General features: G+C 35.7%; 1 protein-coding gene across 1 annotated transcript in view; it reads left to right on the top strand.

Moving 5' to 3' along the window:
- Window positions 1–22053, top strand: part of LOC150109990 (telomerase-binding protein EST1A-like) — a 478068-nt gene that overhangs the window by 448615 nt on the left and 7400 nt on the right. The window contains exon 18 of the mRNA XM_090390470.1: window positions 11075–11156. Coding sequence (XP_090246596.1) covers window positions 11075–11156 — 82 coding nt within the window. The remainder of the gene's footprint in view (window positions 1–11074; window positions 11157–22053) is intronic.

Here is a 22053-nt window from a genome sequence, read left to right on the forward strand (position 1 = left end):
CGTGCATGTGTAATAATGTACGTACGTGTGCGTGTATATGTATGTACGTGTGTGTTTGTGTATGTATGTATGTATGTATCTGTGTGTTTGTGTATGTATGTATGTATCTGTGTGTTTGTGTATGTATGTATGTATGTATCTGTGTGTTTGTGTATGTATGTATGTATGTATGCACCTGTGTGTTTGTGTATGTATGTACGTGTATGTATATGTATGTATGTATACGTGTGTGTGTATATATATGCATGTACACGTGTGTGTGTGTATATATATATATATATATACACGCAGTGGTGAGCTATAAGGGGCTCGTGCGAGCTCTTTGTTAAATTTTTCTCAAATTTGCGAGCCTCTTGTTCTTCTTGTTTACTTTTTTATTTTTTAATTTTTTTGAAACATATTAAGAGACAAAATCTTAAGGTAATCTAACAAAAATTAATCTTTTTGGCAGTGTATAGATTATTTGGAATTATTGTTTCAACTGCTCTATAACGAATGCACCCAAGCATGAAAATAAAATAAGCACATGCGCTATCTTTACCCTTCTCTCTTCTAGTAGCCAATCAAATGTTTTATAAATGATTTCATTCTGCTATATTTTGATAGTTAAAAAATGTTTTTCTTATCTAAGATAAATTAACACAGTTGATTGTGTGCAAATATTTCATGTTTAGATCATGATATATTTGTTTAAAAATGATAGCCTTTAGACGTTGATTGTCTTCTCATACTTTTTGATTGGAATTTGTACACAAGCTGTATTAATAAAAGTTTTTGTGTGAAATACGGCTTTTTTTTTTTTTTTTTTTGGTCGACGATGCAAGCCCTTTGTTAAAATGTCCATACCCTCATATAATGCGTTACTTATACAACGTGGTTTCAATATAATGCTGTCTACAAATTATAGTAAACCCTTGTTCAACACGGTTTCGATATAACACCGTTTACAAATTGTAGTAACTCTTTATCTTTTCATATATTTTTCACTGTACGACTTAAAATTAAATTTGCATCTGCCCTTATCGCTGATGTAGTCATAAATATCGAATTTATTTAGGGGAAATACCCTTTAGCAGGCATGTACATGAATTGTTTACCGTATAAAGTGTTTATCATTGAAAATTACACTGGCCAACAAAAAAAAAAAATTTTTTTTCTGCTGATTATGATCTGACACTTGTTTTTTACTAATTTGGATGCCCTGATTTCAAATATCAAACCCATTTTTCTCTATCACGTCAGGTTTTTCCTCTATGGCATTTTCTTTTTGCTAATTTGTAAGTTTTTGATAGTTTTAAGGAGACAGTACTATTTAGAGGATCAAAAAAATCGATTTTTTAATATTATTTTCTGAAAGTATGTACTTTTAAAAATCTGTTCCTAACTTTTTATCAAGAAATTCGAAAAATTCCCGAAGATATAGCCTATTATTCGAATCGGAGCGCTCACTGCTCTCGCTTGTTAGTAAACGAATAAATGCGTAAGAACCTGCAACGGCACGTACTGGTGCTTTGAATGCGAGAGAGGCCGATAACCGACCCAATACATTTAGGTGATGAAAAGTAGGCGATGACAACTGCCTAAAACAAATGAATGCTATATGCGTCTAGCGGACAAAGAACGATCGAAATCAGTCAATCCTTAATCGATCGTGAAAGTATGATGAGCGCTTATAACGTTCCAATAAAGTCTCTGGTTTTTTTTGTCTTGTTAATTGCATGTTAGTCGGCAGTGAAGAAAATACATCGTCTACTACTGGAAATTGTGTCAATAGTGTAGATTCCTTCTGCTACATTTGTGGCAGCTTTACTGTTCCCAGTCAAAGGACAAATATCACTGATTTTGTTAAGAAAGTGTACTTTGCATACTTTGACATAAAAATTGCAGATCAGGACAAGTCATGGGCTCCAAATAAAGTATGTAAGTCATGTGTAGAAAATTTACGACAGTGGAGCAAGGGAAAACGCCAAAAATTAGCTTTTGTCATTCCAACGATTTGGCGTGAACCGAAAAATCACGTAGATGATTGCTATTTTTGTTTAGTTCAGACTTCTGGTTATAATAAGAAGAATAAGAAAAAAATTGTGTATCCAAATCTCAACTCAGCAATTCGGCCAGTTGCTCATTTCAATGAAATAGCCTTGCCAATTTACAAAGGACTTCCTTTACTTGAGAACGAGCATGATCGGGATATGCCAGATGTTCTTGAGGAGCAAGACCCGGATGTTGATTTAGACAATGAAAATTTAATTTCTAGTTCTGGACCACAACGTTTTACTCAAGCGGAATTGAATGACTTAGTAAGAGATTTGGGCCTATCAAAGGAATCATCGGAATTGTTAGCTTCAAGATTAAATGAAAAAAACTTACTGGAGCAAGATACGAAGATAACTTTTTATCGCAGCAGGGAAAGTAATCTTGTACAATATTTTAAACACGAGTGCGGGTTTGTTTACTGTAACAATGTGTCAGGTTTACTAACTGCAATGAGCGTTGTACAATATCATCCAAATGAGTGGCGTTTATTTATCGACAGTTCAAGCAGAAGTCTCAAGTGTGTCTTACTATACAATGGGAATGTATATGGCTCAATTCCTGTTGGCTATTCAGTCCACTTAAAGGAAACATATGAGGACATTAAAAAAAGGTTCTGAAGTTATTAAAATATACAGACCATAACTGGATCATCTGTGTGGATCTTAAAATGGTGAACTTTTTACTTGGCTTTCAAAGAGGATATACAAAGTTTCCGTGTTTTCTATGCTTCTGGGATAGTCGAGCTAGAAACCAACACTGGAGTCAGAAACATTGGCCTCTTAGAATATCCTTAAATGTTGGAGAACAGAATGTTATAAATCAACCTTTAATCGACAGAGAAAAAAATCATTTTTCGACCTCTACACATCAAACTGGGTCTTATGAAACAGTATGTTAAAGCTTTAGATTTACAAGGTGACTGTTTCCAATACATACGTGAAAAATTTCCACGACTTAGTTATGAAAAAATTAAAGCCGGTGTATTTGATGGACCGCAAATTAGAACTTTAATGAGAGACCCAAATTTCATCAACTCTATGAACGAAATTGAGAAAGAGGCCTGGACTTCATTTACGATGGTTGCGAATAATTTTCTTGGAAACAAAAAAGCGTGCAATTACAAAGAACAATGCTTGAAATTTTCCAGCGCCTAGGTTGCAACATGAGCATAAAGCTTCATTTCCTATACAGTGATCTTGATAGATTTCCCGAGAATTTAGGTGCTGTAAGCGATGAACAAGGTGAAAGATTTCATCAAGACTTAAAAGCTATGGAAGATCGGTACCAATGAAGATGGGATTCTCACATGATGGCCGACTACTGTTGGAGTATTCAAAGGGATTGCCAAAACAGAACACGCAGCAGAAATTATTACAAACAAAAATTTATTCCCTGAAACTCGTGTAAGTAAAATTGTTATTTTTTTTATAAATATTCTTGTAATTTTTAACGAATATTGTTAAGTAGTTATGTATCTAATTATCAGCCTCTCTCGCATTCAAAGTGCCGTTGCAGGTTCTTACGCATTTATTTGTTTATTAACAAGCAAGAGCGGTGAGCGCTCCGATTCTGATCTACGCACTGCTTTGAATAATAGGCTATATCTTCGGGAATTTTTCGAATTTCTTGATAAAAAGATAGGAACAGATTTTTAAAAGTACATACTTTCAGAAAATAATATTAAAAAATCGATTTTTTTGATCCTCTAAATAGCACTGCCTCTTTAAAACTATCAAAAACTTACAAATTAGCAAAAATAAAATGCCATAGAGGAAAAACCTGACGTGATAGAGAAAAATGGGTTTGATATTTGAAATCAGTGCACCCAAATTAGTAAAAAACAAGTCTCATATAAAAGTCAGCAAAAATTGTGTTGGACTGTGTTATCTTCATTTTCTGCCAGGAAAGGCATTAAAAATCATAAGTGTGTTAATCTCAAGCTGAGCACTTTATTTTCTAGTGAGTTACATGCATAATTAATATGTAATGTTTTTTTATGTAAAAAATTTATTTTTATAGTAATAGCCACTTAGAGGCCTATACTATCCCTTATTGAGGGATATGTTATTGAGGTTTCGTCCAATGCAGAAATAAATAAAAGCACTTATAGTGGATTCCCTTTGGTTTAGAAAGCCCCGGTTTCGAAATCCATGTATGAGGAGCAACATTTCAATGGTTTTTAAAACTAAAGTAATTTCATCATAGTGGTAAGCAAGGTCTTATAACTAAACCAGCTGAAGTATGCGATGAGAATTATACAAATGATGTCTGAGAGATTTCAAGTGATGATGACGTCTGACCAGTCATAAATAAAGAACATTTACAAAGTTTTGAAGACAGTGATGACAATTAAAATATGCATTTTATTTTATTTTGAATAAAATATTTGTGCATTATGTGCAATGAAGTTTACATACAATTTTATAAGTTTATACTATGTATTTGTTTCATTGTTTATGTTTTCTTAACTTACATGAATTAACTAAATTAAATAAAATATATTTTTGTTCGATATATCATTATTGTATGAAGAGCAATTTTGAAATGTTGCTCTTCATACATGGATTTCGAACCCGGGGCTTTCTAAACCAAAGGGAATCCTCTTTATCAACTACACTATAAGTGCTTTTATTTATTTCTCCATGGGACGATCCCTTATTGAGGTGCACTATATATTCAGAACCATTTAACCAGTTCCTCATCTTACAACTCCCCCCCCCCCCCCCCACACTTACAAAGTTCATAATATGGAGCTAAACAAATATCCAATTATCTCATGAATTTTCGAGAGCAATCCACTGAGGGATCATTATCCTTAAAATAACTTCCTTTCTTAACTGCCAAGTTTGTCCCCAGGCTGCTGACCCAGGAGCAGAAGGAACACCGCGTCGAAGTCTGCCAAGAAATCCATCAGTATGCCGTGGATGACCCATCATTCATGTCAAGGATCATTACCAGTGACAAAACTTGAGTGTACGGGTATGACCCTGAGACAAAGCAACAGTCTTCACAGTGGAAGAGCCCATCATCTCCACGGCCAAAAAAGGTGAGGCAGGTCCGCAGCTTGACCAAGTGCATGCTCGTCATCTTTTTCGACATTCATGGAATTGTGCATTGAGAATTCATCCTCAGGGGCCAGACTGTCAATAGCGAGTTCTACTGCCAGGTTTTAGGGTGCCTGAGGGAGGACATTTGGCAAAAGTGACCAGATCTATGGCGCTTTAAAAACTGGATGCTCCACGACAACAATGCACCATGTCACCGAGCTCTCCTCACACGTGAGTTTCTCGCCAGAAACAACATGATCTCACTTCTGCACCCACCCTACCTGCCAGATTTGGCTCCTGCAGACTTCGCCCTCTTCCCGAAGATGAAGATCCAACTCAAAGGTCACCGTTTTGACACCATTGCAGAGATCCAGTGCGAATCACAGAAGGTGCTTGACATGCTTTGAAAAGAAGACTTCCAGGACATATTCCAGAAGTGGCAAGAATGCTGGGACCTCTGTATTGATATGCAAGGTGATAGTATGTAAACGTAGATAAATAAAGTAATTTCTCGTAAACAGAGCTAGTCTCGAAACCTTTTGATACCACCTCGTATTCAACCAGAAATGTTTAAGTATGGAGGTATAAAAGTTTTGAAGTGGTACACTGCATACTTTGGCGGGCCTGGTTAGAAGGTCAAATTCGAGATGTTTGGAATGGAGCTCTAATAGTTCCCATCTATAAAAAAAGGGAATAAAGTTGAATGTGAGGATTGCAGAGGAATTCCTCTATGAAGTGTTTCAGGTAAGATTTATGCAAGCGTACTTGAAAAGAGGTTGAGAAAGATTGTGGAAGAGAAACTTGGAGAAGAATAAGCTAGGTTCAGGCTAAATAGAGGTGGTCAAGATCAGATTTTCACTTTATGACAAATAGTTGAGAAATCATGGGAATATAAAAAAGGATCTGTACTTAAGTTTTATAGATCTGGTTAAAGGCATACAACAAGGTGCACAGACAAAAACTTTTCAAAACACTACAGTTATATGGGATAAATGGAATCAGTGACGGCTGGTGAAAATTTTAAGTGGAGGTGCTGCAGATACAAAATAAAAAACAAAAATTCTTCTTTTCCTAATCAGTAACCAATTTATTAATAAATAAATTTACATATTAAAAATATTTCACCCTCACCACGAACACAAACCAATAATAAAAGTTTTGTATCTCACAGAAATAAATAAACCATGCATGCATACAATTTATTTGTGGCGACACTGCTCAAATTATCAGTGTCAGATTCACTTGTTACGTCCAATGACAAGTGCAAACGAATATCGGCGAGTCTAACTGCAATTGGCCGAGCGCGATAATTCCGACATTGCATTAGATTTCAGTGCATTTGTTTCATAATCTAAAGCATTAATCGAACAGTTCCAATTATTATTAACTATTAATCAATGTCGAAACATAAGCTGTAACCTTTAACATGTTGTAAGCATTGTTATTATTTATAAACACAAACAAAATTAATTTTTTTTCTTGGGGGTGCTGCAGTGTCGCAGTGCTTATGTACAAGCTGCCACTGAATGGAATATTATACATTCATGTTGTACTTTAGGAATAATTTACAGCACAAAGATTAAACAACAAAAAAACTTGTTTAATCAATTAAACAAAATGTTTAATTGATTTCAGTCAAAGAGACATCATCAGGAATACAATGTTGAAATTGTAATAGCTCACAAAAGCACACAAGCAGCAATAAGTGGAAGAAATGAGATAGAATAAATAAAGATTAGTCCTATGAGGGTAGCCTCTATGGGTGCTGTTGCCTAGATGCTGTGTGGGAAGCCTAAGATTGATGTTTCCCAAATTTTGGGAAGTTTAATGCAACCATATATAATTAAGATTAGGCTAGTTTTAGGTCTGCTGCTAATTCAAAAAAAAAGTTTTTCAGGTTTGTGTTTTTGCTGCTTGGAGGTTTTCTTCCTTCTGATTCTGTATAAGGTATTCAATGCATACTCTGCTAGACCTGATTGACTATAATTGTGGCAGCCGATTATTTTTTGTTAGCAGATATCCCAGTTTGACCATAATATGATAATTAGCAAGAACAAGGACTTTGTAAACATTTGGAATAGAGAGGGGAGGAAGTGTATCTTTAGGAGAGTGGTGAAGGGAAGTCAGCTTCAAATGAGGTTTGAAAGCAGTGCAGAGATTATATTTCTTCAAAGTTCTGCCTATTTTTTCCAAAGTGCCCCCAGATATTGGGAATAGTAATGGCATTACTGTAGTCCTTATGTTGAGAGGGATATGTGTGTGTGGGGGTGGGGGGGTAGATGGAACAGATAATTTATTGATTTTTTTTTTTTTTTTTGGCATTGCAACCATTGGACAGGAGAAATTATATACTTGGTTTTAGTCCTTTACCCAAGTAAGCAAAACAATATTTTATGCATGAAATATATTCATGTCTGAGCTACTTGTATATAGAGGCTAATGACTTCACATTACACAGTATGTATCCCATAATGCAAAGCACACACCCTTTCAAATGTGTAAAAATGCTATGTATAATGGGAAGAGCCACTACCAAGACTGGTTTCGACCTTTATTAAGGTCTCATCAGTGGGAGCCAGTCTGGGTAGTGGCCATTCCTATTATGCAAGGATGCACATCATCTCCTCTCTTATTCATCATCTATATGGATCACATTATGAAAGAAAGTGTCATTAGGCCTGATATCATAATTGGATATATTAAATTTAGTTCTTTGCTTTATGCAGATGATGTTGTACTCCTAAGCACATCCAGCACAAGTCTGCAGAATTCTCTAACTAAATCGAATAACAGCTGTAGCAAATTTGCATTAAAATCAGCAATAAAAAGACCAAAAACTGTGAAAATAGGCAGAAATATTGACACATCAACTGCATTCTGAATGGAGAGCCTGTGGAACAAGTAATATATTTCAGCTATTTAGGCACAGGTTTTAGTAAAAATGGCAAGTTAAATCTGGAAATAGACAACAGAATAAGAAAGCTAGTATGGTAGGTAGCCATCTTAATAAATTTTTATGGAATAAAAGAGAAGTTAGCCAAAACACCAAAATAGTAGTATATGAGACAGCATTCAAACCAGTTCTTTGCAAGTTGGGTTAGAAATAAAGCTCTAGAAATAAAGTTTGGAATTTGGGTTAGAAATAAAGCTCTAGAAATAAAGTTCTGCAATTTGCAAGTTGGATTTACAAGTTAGGTTAGAAATAAAGTTCTGAGAAAAATTAGGAGAGTGAATAGACGGCATCAATGGCAGAAGTATATTAAAAATGAGAATATTAGAAAGAACTTGACATTGTTTTCATACAAGAGTGGGTGAGGAAAGGTTAACAAAATAGGTGTTTAACAACAAGATTACAGGAAAGAGACCCAGAGGAAGACCAAGGTCTAGGTAAATTGATTCAGTCAGACACTCCTAGAGGCACAAAACGTTACACATGACAACATTGGAGTGCTGACAAGTAATAGACTAATTCAGAGGAAAATTTGGATAGGAAATTAATAAGAATATAAATTTAATCATGCAGTGCTGTCATAGTAGCCTCAATACCCCTTGAGGATACATATGAGGAAATTGATAATGATGATGCATATAATTTATGTATTAGAATATTTCAAATTGTTTAATTTGAACACCATTTGGTTTCGAGTTACATCAATTTATATATAGTTCACTTCAAACCCACTAGCCAGTCCTTTAAAATTGTAATCTCATCTATGAAATAGATGAAATTATAATTTTAAAAAATGTAAGAATTCATGTTGTTAATAGTTCTGCTGTGTCTTACTTTTGATATTTGAAAATTGTCACTCCATTCTAAATCTGTGTGTTTCGGTTCATAAAACACTGTTTATGTAAATAGAGTTGCAGAGCATTTTATATTCATTTTCCCATTCACAGCACATTGTTGCTACTGACTGCTCTACATAGTCACTTTGTTATGTAGATCGCAACATTGCTGGAGAAATGCCAATATAATCATAAGAACTGCAATTACTGTTTCAGTGTAAGACCATGTTTTTAATTCCATTTGGGATATGAAGAATATTTCCTTGTTCTTTTCAGCTGAAACCGATTGAAAATGGGGATCCTTCTCCACAAACATCCTACAGTGTTGGTTTAGAGGATAGCATTAACATCATATAATTGAGAGATAAAGGGCATTCCATGGATTTATTTACTTCATTTTTTAATTTGTAAATCACAGAATCAGTACATACATAGTTTTGCCATTCATCACTCGCCTGAAAAAGAGACTTCAGTTTAAATCCTGTTTGTAACTTAAACAGGTACTTCATTACTTTTCATATAGAAGTAAGTTATCCATTAAATGTACACTCAATGGACAAAATATTAGAGATACTGACCTAATAGCATGTTGACCCCCCTCCAGTGCAAATCACAGCCTGTACTCTCCTAGACACTGACTCCACCAGATTCCAGAGCTAATTCCAGCCATGCCTGTTGCAGCATTATCTACAACTGTGCCTTAGATGTCGGTCCCTGATACATGGATCTGATGTCTCACTCTATGCCATCCTAGAGAGAGAGAGATTTGATCAGATTTAAATCCACACAACCTTGGGGGACACAAGATGGTCCCTAACTCAGATGAGTGTTCCTTGAATCATGCCTAGATGGTCGTGGCCCGGTGGGGTGGCACATTGTTCTGCTGAAACAGATCGGCTGCAGGATGCATGAAAGCCATGGAAGTGTGTAGGTGATCAGCCAGCACATTCTGGTAGTTTGCAGTGTTTAAGGACCTCTCCAGACACACTATGCTACCTAATGTGCCACATGAGAAGGCTCCCCAAACATCACAGAGCTACTACCACTACCTTGAACAGAGTTGACCTGGTATGACTTGGTCATGGTGTCCAGACAACACTTGCACTTTCCCATCAGCTGATTACAGGATTCATCAAACCACAACTTTGGTCCACTCTTCAGGTATCCACTTTTAATCGTCCCAACACCAGGCTCCCATAGCCCATGGTATGCCATACTGTCCACTCACTACTACTTGGACCTCTGAACATTGAAACTGGTTGTGATTTGTGCTGCCATTGCAGTTGGTCTGGATGAGCCTGGACAGTCTATGCCAACCCTGGTCATCAAAGGCGTGTGGTTGGCCACCACTTTCTCACTGGATGCTGATAAATCTGTTGATGGTATGCTTGTAGTAGACCATTGTTTTTGTTGCCTTCGAAAACCTTAGGGTTCTTATCATTTGGGTAATAGAATGACCCATTTCTCTTTGCACTGATAATATGTCCACAGTCAAAGTCGCTAAGATTGACACAGTTACTCACGTTCATTGATTACCATACACTGTGGGAATCCTTAATGTCTGCCTATTTACTATCTGCATTTGGTTTGGGTACATTTTACTCTGCATGGGGGGATGCAAGTGTCAACTTCCCATCCTTATCTCTAATGATTTATTGAGTGTACATTGTGCTATTCTTTCTTCTGCAAAAATAAGCCAACTGACCAAGTGGATATACATGCCTTCATAGACAAATGTGACATAAGGCAAACCACTTATCTATTTAAGATCAGATTCAATGTAAATGAATCCCCTCGACACTTTGAATATAAATTATATTTTTGTGAGAATGATAAAACATCATCAGGACTGTACTTATACTTTTCCCAAGGTGGATGGGGCCTGAGGTGCTAGAGTGCTCCGAGGCCCTTAAATTGGTCCTAGTTTTTTGTGACCCTGCAGCTTGAGTCTCATGCAGCTGTGCATCACTCCTAAGCATCATGCCAACATGACAGAATTGCCATTCTTTAGATATTGTTTCAAAACGAGGAAAAAATTTTATAATCATTATATGGAAATTTTGACTGCTGCATCATAATTTTCTTCATAATTAATTCATCATAATTAAAACTATTTTCACTTACATCATTTCAGAATGTTCATATAATTGCCTATATGAAAGGTGCAATACTGTATCTTGCTTATCTTTAATTGATTCTTGCAGGGTACAAATGATGATCTAATCCTCTCATGCTGTCTACATTATTGTAAGGATCGTGCAGAACATTTCATGCCTAGGGAGCCAGGTAAGAAACATATTGTTTTTATTCTACTTTAATGTATTTGTAATGAGAACAGATAATATGGGCTTGATTTTATATAACACTTTGGAAGTGAACTGGAATGCTACATTATTTCAACAGCCATTATGATAATCCCCATCCACAGAATGTTAAACATTTTGTGGATGGGAATCTAGCTAAAACCTGTTTTAGCTAAATTTGCTCCAAAGACCAAATATGATATTTTTCAAATCACATTAGACCTCATAGATAATGTTGTGATCTCATATCAGTCAGTGAAATTCATTTATCACCTAAAAATATTTCCAAACATTTATGCCACAGTGTGATTCAAAACCACTGCTTGTGGGTAGTACAGCAGAGATGCGATCACTCAGCCATTCAAATTCAAATGTAGATGAAAAGGAGGCTACCATGCCTGTCATGTTAGTTCCATCTAATTCTTACTTTATGACGAGTCATAAAGGCAAGAATATATAACATCTTGTCCAATACGTGTTATATAACATCAAGTCTAATACTTGCCTTATGGCTTTAGCTTTCTCAGTTCATGGTTTAAAAAATAAATAAATAAATAAATAGCTCCATGGAATACTTCATTGGAGAAGAAAATAATCAAAAAAGCTGCACTTCTGCATTAAGACATGATTTATCCTCTGCTCCTTCCTTGCAACATAAATGATCTTTGAATTACATTGTTGTAAGAAGCATTCATGATTATCACATGTGATACACCACATATTTGCTGCACTAAAGGGTCAGTCATGATATGTTGTCCAGAACAAACATATTTGAAGTAAAACTTTATGACTACATTTTCAGTGAAAAATAGGTATTAATGCACTGAAATCAATGATGGTGTCTGCATGGTTAGCCTAGTGGCTGTGCACTTCGCAACCATATGCCTGGGGAAGGAGTGTCCTAGGTTCGATTCCCGTCAGTGACACGAGAAGATTGAAGGATCTTCCTCAGCCATAGGCGGTCTTGGGCATGGACAGTAGGGTTTTTCTCCAGTTTATCCTGGGGTTTTTCATCCCACAAAACAGGCAAACCAGCCTTGAGAACTCAACAATACAGGACATAGGATACACTGGGGCATAGGGTTTGACCACCTTATCCTGTGAACGGTTTGAGGGCCGATGATTAATAAACTCTCGACACCGCAAGGTAAAAGAGGGTATAAAGAAGATGAGATGAATCAATAATGATCAGGCTATAATAAATTTAGTTTCATCCTTTATCCCAGTGAGAGCAAACAAAGTTTGCACCTGAAAATATCTTCACGACTGAATATAGTGTTGTACTATCTAACCCTTGGTAAGTAGTACAACACCAGGCAACTCGTAGCAAAGGTGGAGCAAGATACCAACACTCCTATCCCAGTATCTCCCATAATGCAAAACACATCTCCTTGTGGATATGTATACTGTTCTGCATTAAGGGATTGGCCACTACCCAGACTAGTTTCGACCTTTATTGAGGTCTCTTCGGCGGGAGACGGCTCAAATGTGCCGCCATCTCGCGGTCCCTAAAACAATATATTTTATGTCTGAAATAATGTGGGTTCTCCGGTCGATTTTCTTGAGTTTACAGGACGAAAAACCCGAGTTTCCGGGAGGAAAAACCCTCTTGCCCGTGCCAGAGATCAACTAACTCGGGAACCAGTCGAAAAAAGGCTTAGAAAAATTTCCTCTAGTCACTGACTAGACTCGAAACCAAGTCTTCCTTCGTGCGGCCAAGCGCTGTGGTGTGCAAACGCCACATTCACTGAGCTACACAGGCTCTTTTTTGTTGAATTTTAATTCAACAATATTATAAATATTGAATTAAATAAAAATTGTGCAATGTCGATATATTTTAAAATACTTTTTTTTTGCAATGAAAGATACTTAATTATTGCTCAATCCAATGTGATTAAGGCGCAAATTTTTTAGCTGAAGGCGCTCAAACTTGTTAAGACGGCCCTGCTTGGAGCAGTCACTTATCAAGGCCTTATAAAGGTGCAAAATGACTTCCTTTAACATCGCCTTTATCCTCCTAGTTGTATTTGTAACTTTTGCTATGTGATGCTTGAACTTCAAATTCCTATTTGAATCCTATTCAAATTCGTATTTCAGCATATGGCCAGTATCTTTATACTGGGGTTCTTGTGACAGGCCAGATGCGGTACACTTTTTATTGTTGTTTTCAACTGCTTTGGTACACCTTTTGTTGAATCAAGGCTTGGAAAGTGAACTAGAATTTTGCATAGAAAAACCTCTCTAAAATCCTTGATGCTGTCCATGACTTCACAGACTCAACCGAATCGCTATCTCACAGACAGTGTTCTTACTTATGTCTTTTTCCACAAATTCCAGGTAGGTCACAAAATGATGACTTATTTAATGATTATTACTGCACCATTTACAAACAATGCACCATATTGATAACTGTGTTATAAAGGTCTTCATTATTGGCATTACGCGTTTCCAAAATGTTTTCTCCGAGTTGCAAAATGCCACTTGATCAAAAAAATGAAGGTATAAGAACCCCTTTCTCCCGAGAAATAACAAGTGATTATACTTTCTCCCAGGGCAGTTGCCAGATTAGATCATGCCATCAGGCAAACAATTAAATATCGCCCCTGATGTGGAGTATAAGATAAAAATATAAGAAAATATCTAATTGCGATTTTGTTTTTATTACAAGAGAAACATTAATGCAAAACAATTACGTAACAATATTAATTAAATGTTTCTTCTACGGAGATATCGCACAATAAAACTGTTTTTAAGCTCTTCTAAATTTAAATTATAAGCTATGTCCAAAATTATAAGCATTAAATATATTGTGTTAGGTTTAGGGACCATGAGATGGCGGCACATTTGAGCTGTCTCTCTTCGCTGTGTACTGCTTAATTAGTGATAGCCTTGGGCCATCTATCTCTGATTGGTACCAGTGTAGATTGAACTGGCCACTCAGTCTCCAAAAAGTTAGGGCTAAATGGCCTCGCGATTATTGTTTTTTCTACTTGAAGTAGAGAAAGGCAGCAGGAGTAGATAATATTCGACCAGAAATGCTGAAGTATGGTGGTATAAAAGTCTTATGGTTGCACTGCATAGTTCAGAAAGTCTGGACAGAGGGACGAATTCCCAATGATTGGAGTAGAGCTCTCATAGTACCCATATATAAAAAGGGAAATAAAACTGAATGTGAGAATTACAGAGGTATTTCCCTACTGAGTGTTCCTGGCAAGATCTATGCAAGTATACTTAAGAAACGGTTTAGAAGAATTGTGGAAGAAACGTTGGTGAAGAACAAGCTGGATTGAGGCCAAATAGAGGCTGTCAGGATCAGATCTTCACTTTACGACAAATAGTTGAGAAAGCATGGGAATATAACAAGGATCTGTATTTAAGTTTTGTCGATCTGGAAAAGGCATATGACTAGGTGCCAAGAGAGAAGCTATTCAATACGCTACAGTTATATGGTGTCAATGGGGCATTATACCAAACAATACTTAGTCTTTATTTGAGTTGGAAGTCAACAGTTAGAATTGAAGGAAGTACAGGAAGATGGTTTAATGTTAAATCTGGTGTGAGACAAGGATCTACATTATCACCTCTGATATTCATTATTTATATGGATCACATTATGAAGGACTGATATTAAACATGATATCAGAATCGGAGATGTTAATGTCAGCTGTTTGCTTTATGCGGACAATGTTATACTTCTAAATAAATTCACTACAAGTTTGCAAGATTCTCTGACTAAATTGAATAACTGTTGTAATAGATATAGTATGAAAGTCAGCATTAAAAAGACAAAGACAATGAAAATCGGTAGAATCGTTGAAAATGTCGTGTTGTGAACGGGGAACCTGTTGAACAAGTAAAACATTTCAGCTACTTAATCACGATTTTTAGTGAAGATGGTAAATTAAATATGGAAATAGACATCAGAACTAAGTAGTATGGTAGGAAGTCAATTGAATAATTTATATGGAATAAGAGAAAAATTAGTCGGAACACTAAATTAGCTGTATATACAAGACAGTGTTCAAACCAGTTTTAACTTATGGATCTGAGAGCTGAGTCAGAAGTAAAACACTTGACCAAAGACTAGAGACTGCAGATTTGAGAGTCCTGAGAAAGATTAGAGGCATGAACAGATGGCATCAATGACAATATCATATTAAAAACGAGGATATTAGGAAAGAACTTGATATTGTCAGCATCCAGGAATACGTTAGCCGTGCTAATCACAGGTAGTATGGTCACTTAAACAGAATGGGCGAGGAAAAATTAACAAAACAAGTGTTCTCTGCCAGGTTGGCAGGAAAACGATTCAGAGGAAGACCAAGATATAAGTAGATTGATACAGTACAAAGTGCCTTAGACCAGTGCTTCCCAAACTTCTGGATGTCAGGACCCCCCTTTGCAAAAATTAAAATATTTCACGGCCTCCCTCGAAAAAAAAAATCGTAATAGAGAGATATAAAAAAAAAATCAGCTAACGCCTTTTTATTCCCATATACGGGGAGTAGGCGAGGCCATTTAGCCCTATCTAACTTTTGCAGACTGAGTGGGCAGTTCAATCTCCACTGGTACCAATCAGAGATAGATGGCCCAAGGCGCTATCATTAATTAAGCGGTACACAGCGAAGAGAGACGGCTCAAATGTGCCGTCATCTTGTGGTCCCTAAACCTAACACAATATATTTAATGTCTGAAATAATGTGGGTTCTACGGTCGATTTTCTTGAGTTTACGGGACGAAAAATCCGAGTTTCCAGGAGGAAAAACCCGCTTGCCCATGCCAGAGATCGACTAACTCGGGAACCGGTCGAAAAAAGACTTAGAAAAATTTCCTCTAGTCGTCGACTAGACTCGAAACCAAGTCTTTCTTCGTGCGGCCAAGCGCCGTGGTTTGCAAACAGCACATCCACTGAGCTACACAGGCTCTAGAGAGATATATTATTATAATATTTATTGTATTTATATTCAATACGAAACATACACAGCGAATTGCATATATTACATATTTTGCCTCTTATCGTTTGGTTCTGAAGACGATGCGGACTGTTCTGGTAAAATATGAAATACTGTCCTTTTTTTTGAGTCTGTTTCTGCTTCTGATTTTCACAGGATTTTTTTTTATTTTTTATCAGCCACTTATCCATCTCAGGGTTAAATTTTTTAACGTAGAATAGATCAAATAATATCACCACTTATCGATACTGGCACACCACAGACATAACATGAAATTAGTGAATATTACCTGAATAAGGTAATCCCCGCACCAGGAACATTTTTCTGTTTTGTGACTTTTCTCCCTTTACGGTAATTAAGTCTAACGCGAAACAGGCAGCAAAGACAGGTTATTAAAACGTGCATATCATTGGTGCGGTATTAACAAAGATCGTGCAACCGAAAGATAAAAGCATAGCTGACAATTGAGTTGAAATGCTATCTCTCTTCAACCAAATTCCATATGTGAAACTGCCATAACATTCATTATATATATATATTACTTAGTTTTAACACTTTTACGAATTTTAACACGTTTGGTTGAATTTTATTGCTGGCTGGGAAAATCGAACTCACACACATCTAATTAATAACAATAGTTTTTAGTTAGATACTGTGTTTGCCCATACAACATATGGTTTTGTTTCAGTCTATACAGCATAGTTTCTGTATGAGCGACAAATGATTCATTAATTAGGGTGTTTTTATCCCATTTGTCTCTAATTGCACTATTTGTTGAGAAGTATATTACACAGACTCCTCATACCTTATTCACTGGCATAATAAAAGTACTTGATTTTATTGCCTCTGCAGTATAGTGGCTGTTAGGGAGGGCTTGTTGTTTACCACTGCAAGTGAGTTACTATCTCCCCACATGAACTTGTTTTTTAAGCCTTTTTTTCATGTGTGAAGTATATGCGAAACTTTTATTGGTAACAGAAAACTAGCTCGGATGACAGTGATAATATAAAACGAGTTTTGATATGTATATAAAGTCAATATCAACAGTCACTGATTACGAACGCGTGATGAAACTCCAAATCAGGGAAGATTTGGAGCTTCCCTGCAGAGCATTCGAAGTAAATACAATTAACCACTGCTTTGAAATGAAACATATGAATAAGCAATATTTACTAATATCCATTAAGCGCCGAAATACGCAGGAAGCAAAGTTTGTGAACCAACACCAATGTGTGAATTTTTCCATTAAAATATAAATAATGACAAAAAAGAAATAATAAAAGTTAAATACGTTTCTTTTAAAATAAAAAAATCTACTTAGTCTTAAAACATTTTAAATTCGTTTTCATTATTTCACGGCCCCCCCTCAACAAAACCCCATGGGGGACGCGACCCACAGTTTAGGAAGCTCTGCCTTAGACGATAGAAATATAAGATCTGATAATGTTGGAGTCTTGACAAGTAACAGACTGATTTGGGGGAAAATTGTAGATAGGAAGTTAGTAATGATTTAAATTTTTTATGTAGTACTATCATATCTTGTACACCCCTTGAGGGTACATGTCAGAAATTTGATGATGATGATATATATATATATATATATATATATATATATATATATATATATATATATAGAGAGAGAGAGAGAGAGAGAGATTGATTATTTTATAGAAACAGTCGACGAATGTCAAATATTGGATGACGGTATTCGGCCATCATGAATTAGTATGTGCGTCATATTACAACAAATGATTACGTTCAACAAGTTTTGAATTTTCGTTTGCAGTGGTCACTAACATTTAAAATGTAACGATACTCTGTTCACACGTGCAGTTCGCTTATTTGTCTTGAGCATTATTGTTTTAAAAAAAATTATATTCGAAGAGGAAGAATCGTGTATTATTAGTAATTTAAAAAATTTGACATGCAAGGATAAGGAAATCATTTTGCCTCTTTATAAGGCTTTGACCACACCTGGATTAATGTGCGCAGATTTGGTCTCCCGGGTTCCAAGGGGATAAAGAGACTGTGGAAAGGATGCAAAGAAGAGTTACAAAGATTATATCTGGATTATGGGATTTAGATTATGAGGACAGATTGCGAGTATGTGGATTGCAGACTCTGGTTAACAGGAGAAAGGGGGGGGGGAGTATATGATAGAGGTCTGTAAACTTGTGAATGGGTGTTAGGATATCAACTAATGAAATTTTTCGTTATATGGAAATTGGGGAAAGAACACGGGGGGGGGGGGCACATCCATGAAAGTTAAATTTATTTGCAGTCAAGAAAGGGGTAAGAGCTAGATCGTTCTCCCAGAGAGCAGTGAGTGAGTGGAATAATTTTCCCTTAGGGGTGGTGAGTGCATCTAGTGTGAATATGAATATGATGTATTCATTCGTATATATCACTCGTATGATAGCTGGTTTGGGTGATTTATAGCTTCCCTCGATGAGTCCTTGACTCCCTGGAGGTCTCAGATAATAATAATAATAATAATAAAGAAATTCATCATATCATGATGAACTTCTTTATTATATGTTTATTATATTATAACATATGTTCAGATACTGAGTTCATTATTCCCATAGTATTATAAATGACAAAATCTCGCAATTTGCATCATTTTGATTACATATATCTTCACCAAATTTCCCTATATTTGTTTTGTTCCTGTTCTGGCATTTTAATCTCCAGCTAAAAGTAAATAGTCTCTTTTGTTTATTTATCTATGACTTTTTGCAGTTCTTTGTAAAAGATTTTACTTCTTTCTCCTCTTATGATACATATGTTCCTATTATTATGTGAACTCTTAATGTTTTGAGTCTGATTTCTAATTAGTCTTTCAGTGCAGTAGTTATAATATACAACATTGTTCACAGATTTGAGTATCATTATACCTGCTTTTTTTTTTTTAAACGCCTCTATAGATTTGTATATTATTTGTTTCTTTGGTACCGTTTTTCTTTGTTTCTGTTACTATACCAGTTCCGGTTTTATCATTAGGTGAACCTAGGCAATCGCCTAGGGGTGCTAAGACTTCGGGGCACCAAATTTGACTACATAGTTCGGGAAAAAATTACAACCTTCGAAAAAAATTAGTAAAACCTTGATTAATAATAAATACTGAAATAAGTCAAGCCGCCCTGGTGCTCGCTGAAGATCCCACATTATTTTCGCCTTTTTCTATTTCTTACACTCCCCTTCTCTTTGTATACTTAATCTCAAGTGCAAAGATTTTTCCAAATCCTTCTGGCATCTGTCCCAAGATGAGTGGGGAAGTTCGGGGGATATCCCTAACAGTCAGTGGTCGCGACTAACCGACTGTTCTCATTTCTTATCTTCATTCCCTATAGACTTAATTCTGTCGATTTTTAGATTAATTCCTGTTTTTGCAAGCTCTCTGAAGTCTGAGAAGTTGGGGGATTACGTCATTCATTTTCTCACAGAATCGTCTTGTTAATTCAGTTCAGTTTATTCTAAATCAGTATAAGAATGCTGTGGGAATTTTCATAGAATTGCAGTGGCAGAGATTCTGATTAGTAGTATTCGTGAAATAAAACCGCTCTACGATGGCTCAAGAACGACTGACTGGTCTAGCAATAATATCTATAGAGCATGAAATTGCATCTACAATCAATATAGATGAATTAATTCAAAACTTTGCCAAAGCAAAAGCCCGAAAGATTATTTTTCATAATTTTTGTATTTAAGATGTAATAATTTTCTTGCTATACAGATATTAGGAGTAATCATATATGTATACAAATGTATTGGTTTTGATTAATAAATTTTTTAATGTTCATAATGATATTATTTTTATAAATATCCACATGTGTAGGTGTACATGTGCTTGTGTGAGTATAGCAAAATATATATAGAGAGACAGTGTATTGGGACGCCCAAATTTTCTTTGCCTAGGGGCATCAGATACTCTCGGATCGGCGCTGTACTATACATATCATTACATTGGCTTGGTTTAGTTGTTTCATTAAGTTGCTCTTTTTTGTTTGTGATGCCCCTTACATTCCAAGTTGTGATTTTCATAAAATATGTTCCTTCTTCCAGTTTCGTTTACCTTTTCCTGAATCATGTTTTTTCCCTAATAGTCTCTTCGGCTTCTCTTTGGCTGAAACTTGAAAGTATATCAAATTTCCCCAGAACAGGTTGCTAGCCTTTCGCTGTGTGAATTCTCGACTAGTCGTCATACATTTTTATAGGCCTTTTTTTTTTTTTTTGAAAGTGTGTGTGTGCGTATAAAAAAAAAATTAGTTATAACGACACGTCTCTTTCCAATCTTCTTTTCATTATCTTAAAATATCAATCCCGTTGTGAATTAGATTTTCCGCTCTTTAATCATCTCTCATCTTGTTTGTGAGTGCTAAGTTTTGCGGTTCTTGCAGAGGAAAAAAATCGACTGCTAACTGGTGTGTACCACATAAAATCTGCCCAGAATTGGATCTTTATATTGATGGCAACCTTGAATACGACTTAACACACAATCCTGACATTTCTTTAAATATTTGAGGTTTAGCATTGTTTGAGTTTGTCTCTATGATCAGCTAGGTAAACGTTTACTCAAGGAAAAAGGGATTCCTAAAAATAGAAAATCTTGAACTTTACATAGAAACCGAGGTCGTTTAGATTACATTTATTATATAAGCGTCACGTTTCACGTTATGCCTTTTAGCAATGACGAACCAGAGCGTATTTCCATCCCTCCCCCATTTGCATTTCCAGATATTTTAAATCTAAAATTGATCACTAGGGAAAACTAAAATATTCTGATTTCTTATAGGATAGACAAAGCTGATTATTTACAGGTATTTATTCCATTAGCCGTAAAGTAGAAGACTGGATGTAAAAAAAAAAAAAAAAAACGCTGATTTGATGTAAATGCAGTTTTTTTTTTAAAGTAATAAATAAAACCGCTTAATACTGCCATTTAGTGAGTGTTAGAACATCCATATCCCAGAAATCATCTCTATATTAATTACTTTTGCTCTTGATTCTTAAGTTTTGGGACTTAATCAAATAAAATGGATCTCGAAAAATGTTTTATTATTTACTTGACTGTCTTCTGAGATTGTTGCAAGACGAATAAATACTCACCTTTGTCATCTCTGATTCAGTAAACAGTACTCCTTCCTCTATTTCTAGGCTTTTTAATATCCTCCCTGATATTTATCTTCTGTATTTTCACCGGCCTTCCCGCATGAGAGTGGCCCAACGGATGAGGGTTGAAACTGCTTAATTCATTTGTTGCCAATTAGAGATCAATAGGCAAATTATTTTTCACTATATGATTATATGGTTGCTTATGTATATTTTAGTGTGGACAGAAAAATTATCTGCATATTAGTTAAATATTCTACAATTAAAATTAGGATTTCATTGTCGTTTCTTCGTTGCAAAAATATCTTTATGCCCTCCTCTTTGTCACTTTAGTGCCTAAAGCTTTAGACAGGATGGTATTAAATTTTTGATTTGGGAACCTTGGTATAGCTGCAGTCATCCATGATTTGCTTTTATCATTTTTTTTTTTTTTTTGTTCGGCTCATAACTAGTGAAAGAGATTCATTTTCTAAGGAAAACGTAATCTGATGGTGATCAGTTAGATTCCCCCCCCCCCATAACATCAAGCATTTACAGGAGAGTTTTTAGTGCATCACTGTATGTGTGAGAACAGTATTCTAAGGTTGGATAGATTTAATATGGTGAGAGTGTGCCAGGAAAGGCTGTACGTTAAATCATCCTAGGAAGAGAAAGCTTTCTTGTGAAAAATAAAAATAAAAGATTGTGTTCTGGTAACATTGAAGTTTACAGGGTTTTCTAAGCCAGGGCTCCAGAAAACCACTTGCTACAGGCTATTGAATGTTCAGCCTCGTTCTAAATGCATTCAAAATATATTGTTTTCTCCACATAATTTAA

Source organism: Typopeltis vanoorti, chromosome 1, assembly GCF_054136105.1.
Source record: "Typopeltis vanoorti isolate ZY-2024b chromosome 1, IOZ_Tvanoo_1.0, whole genome shotgun sequence".
Taxonomy (NCBI): domain Eukaryota; kingdom Metazoa; phylum Arthropoda; class Arachnida; order Uropygi; family Thelyphonidae; genus Typopeltis; species Typopeltis vanoorti.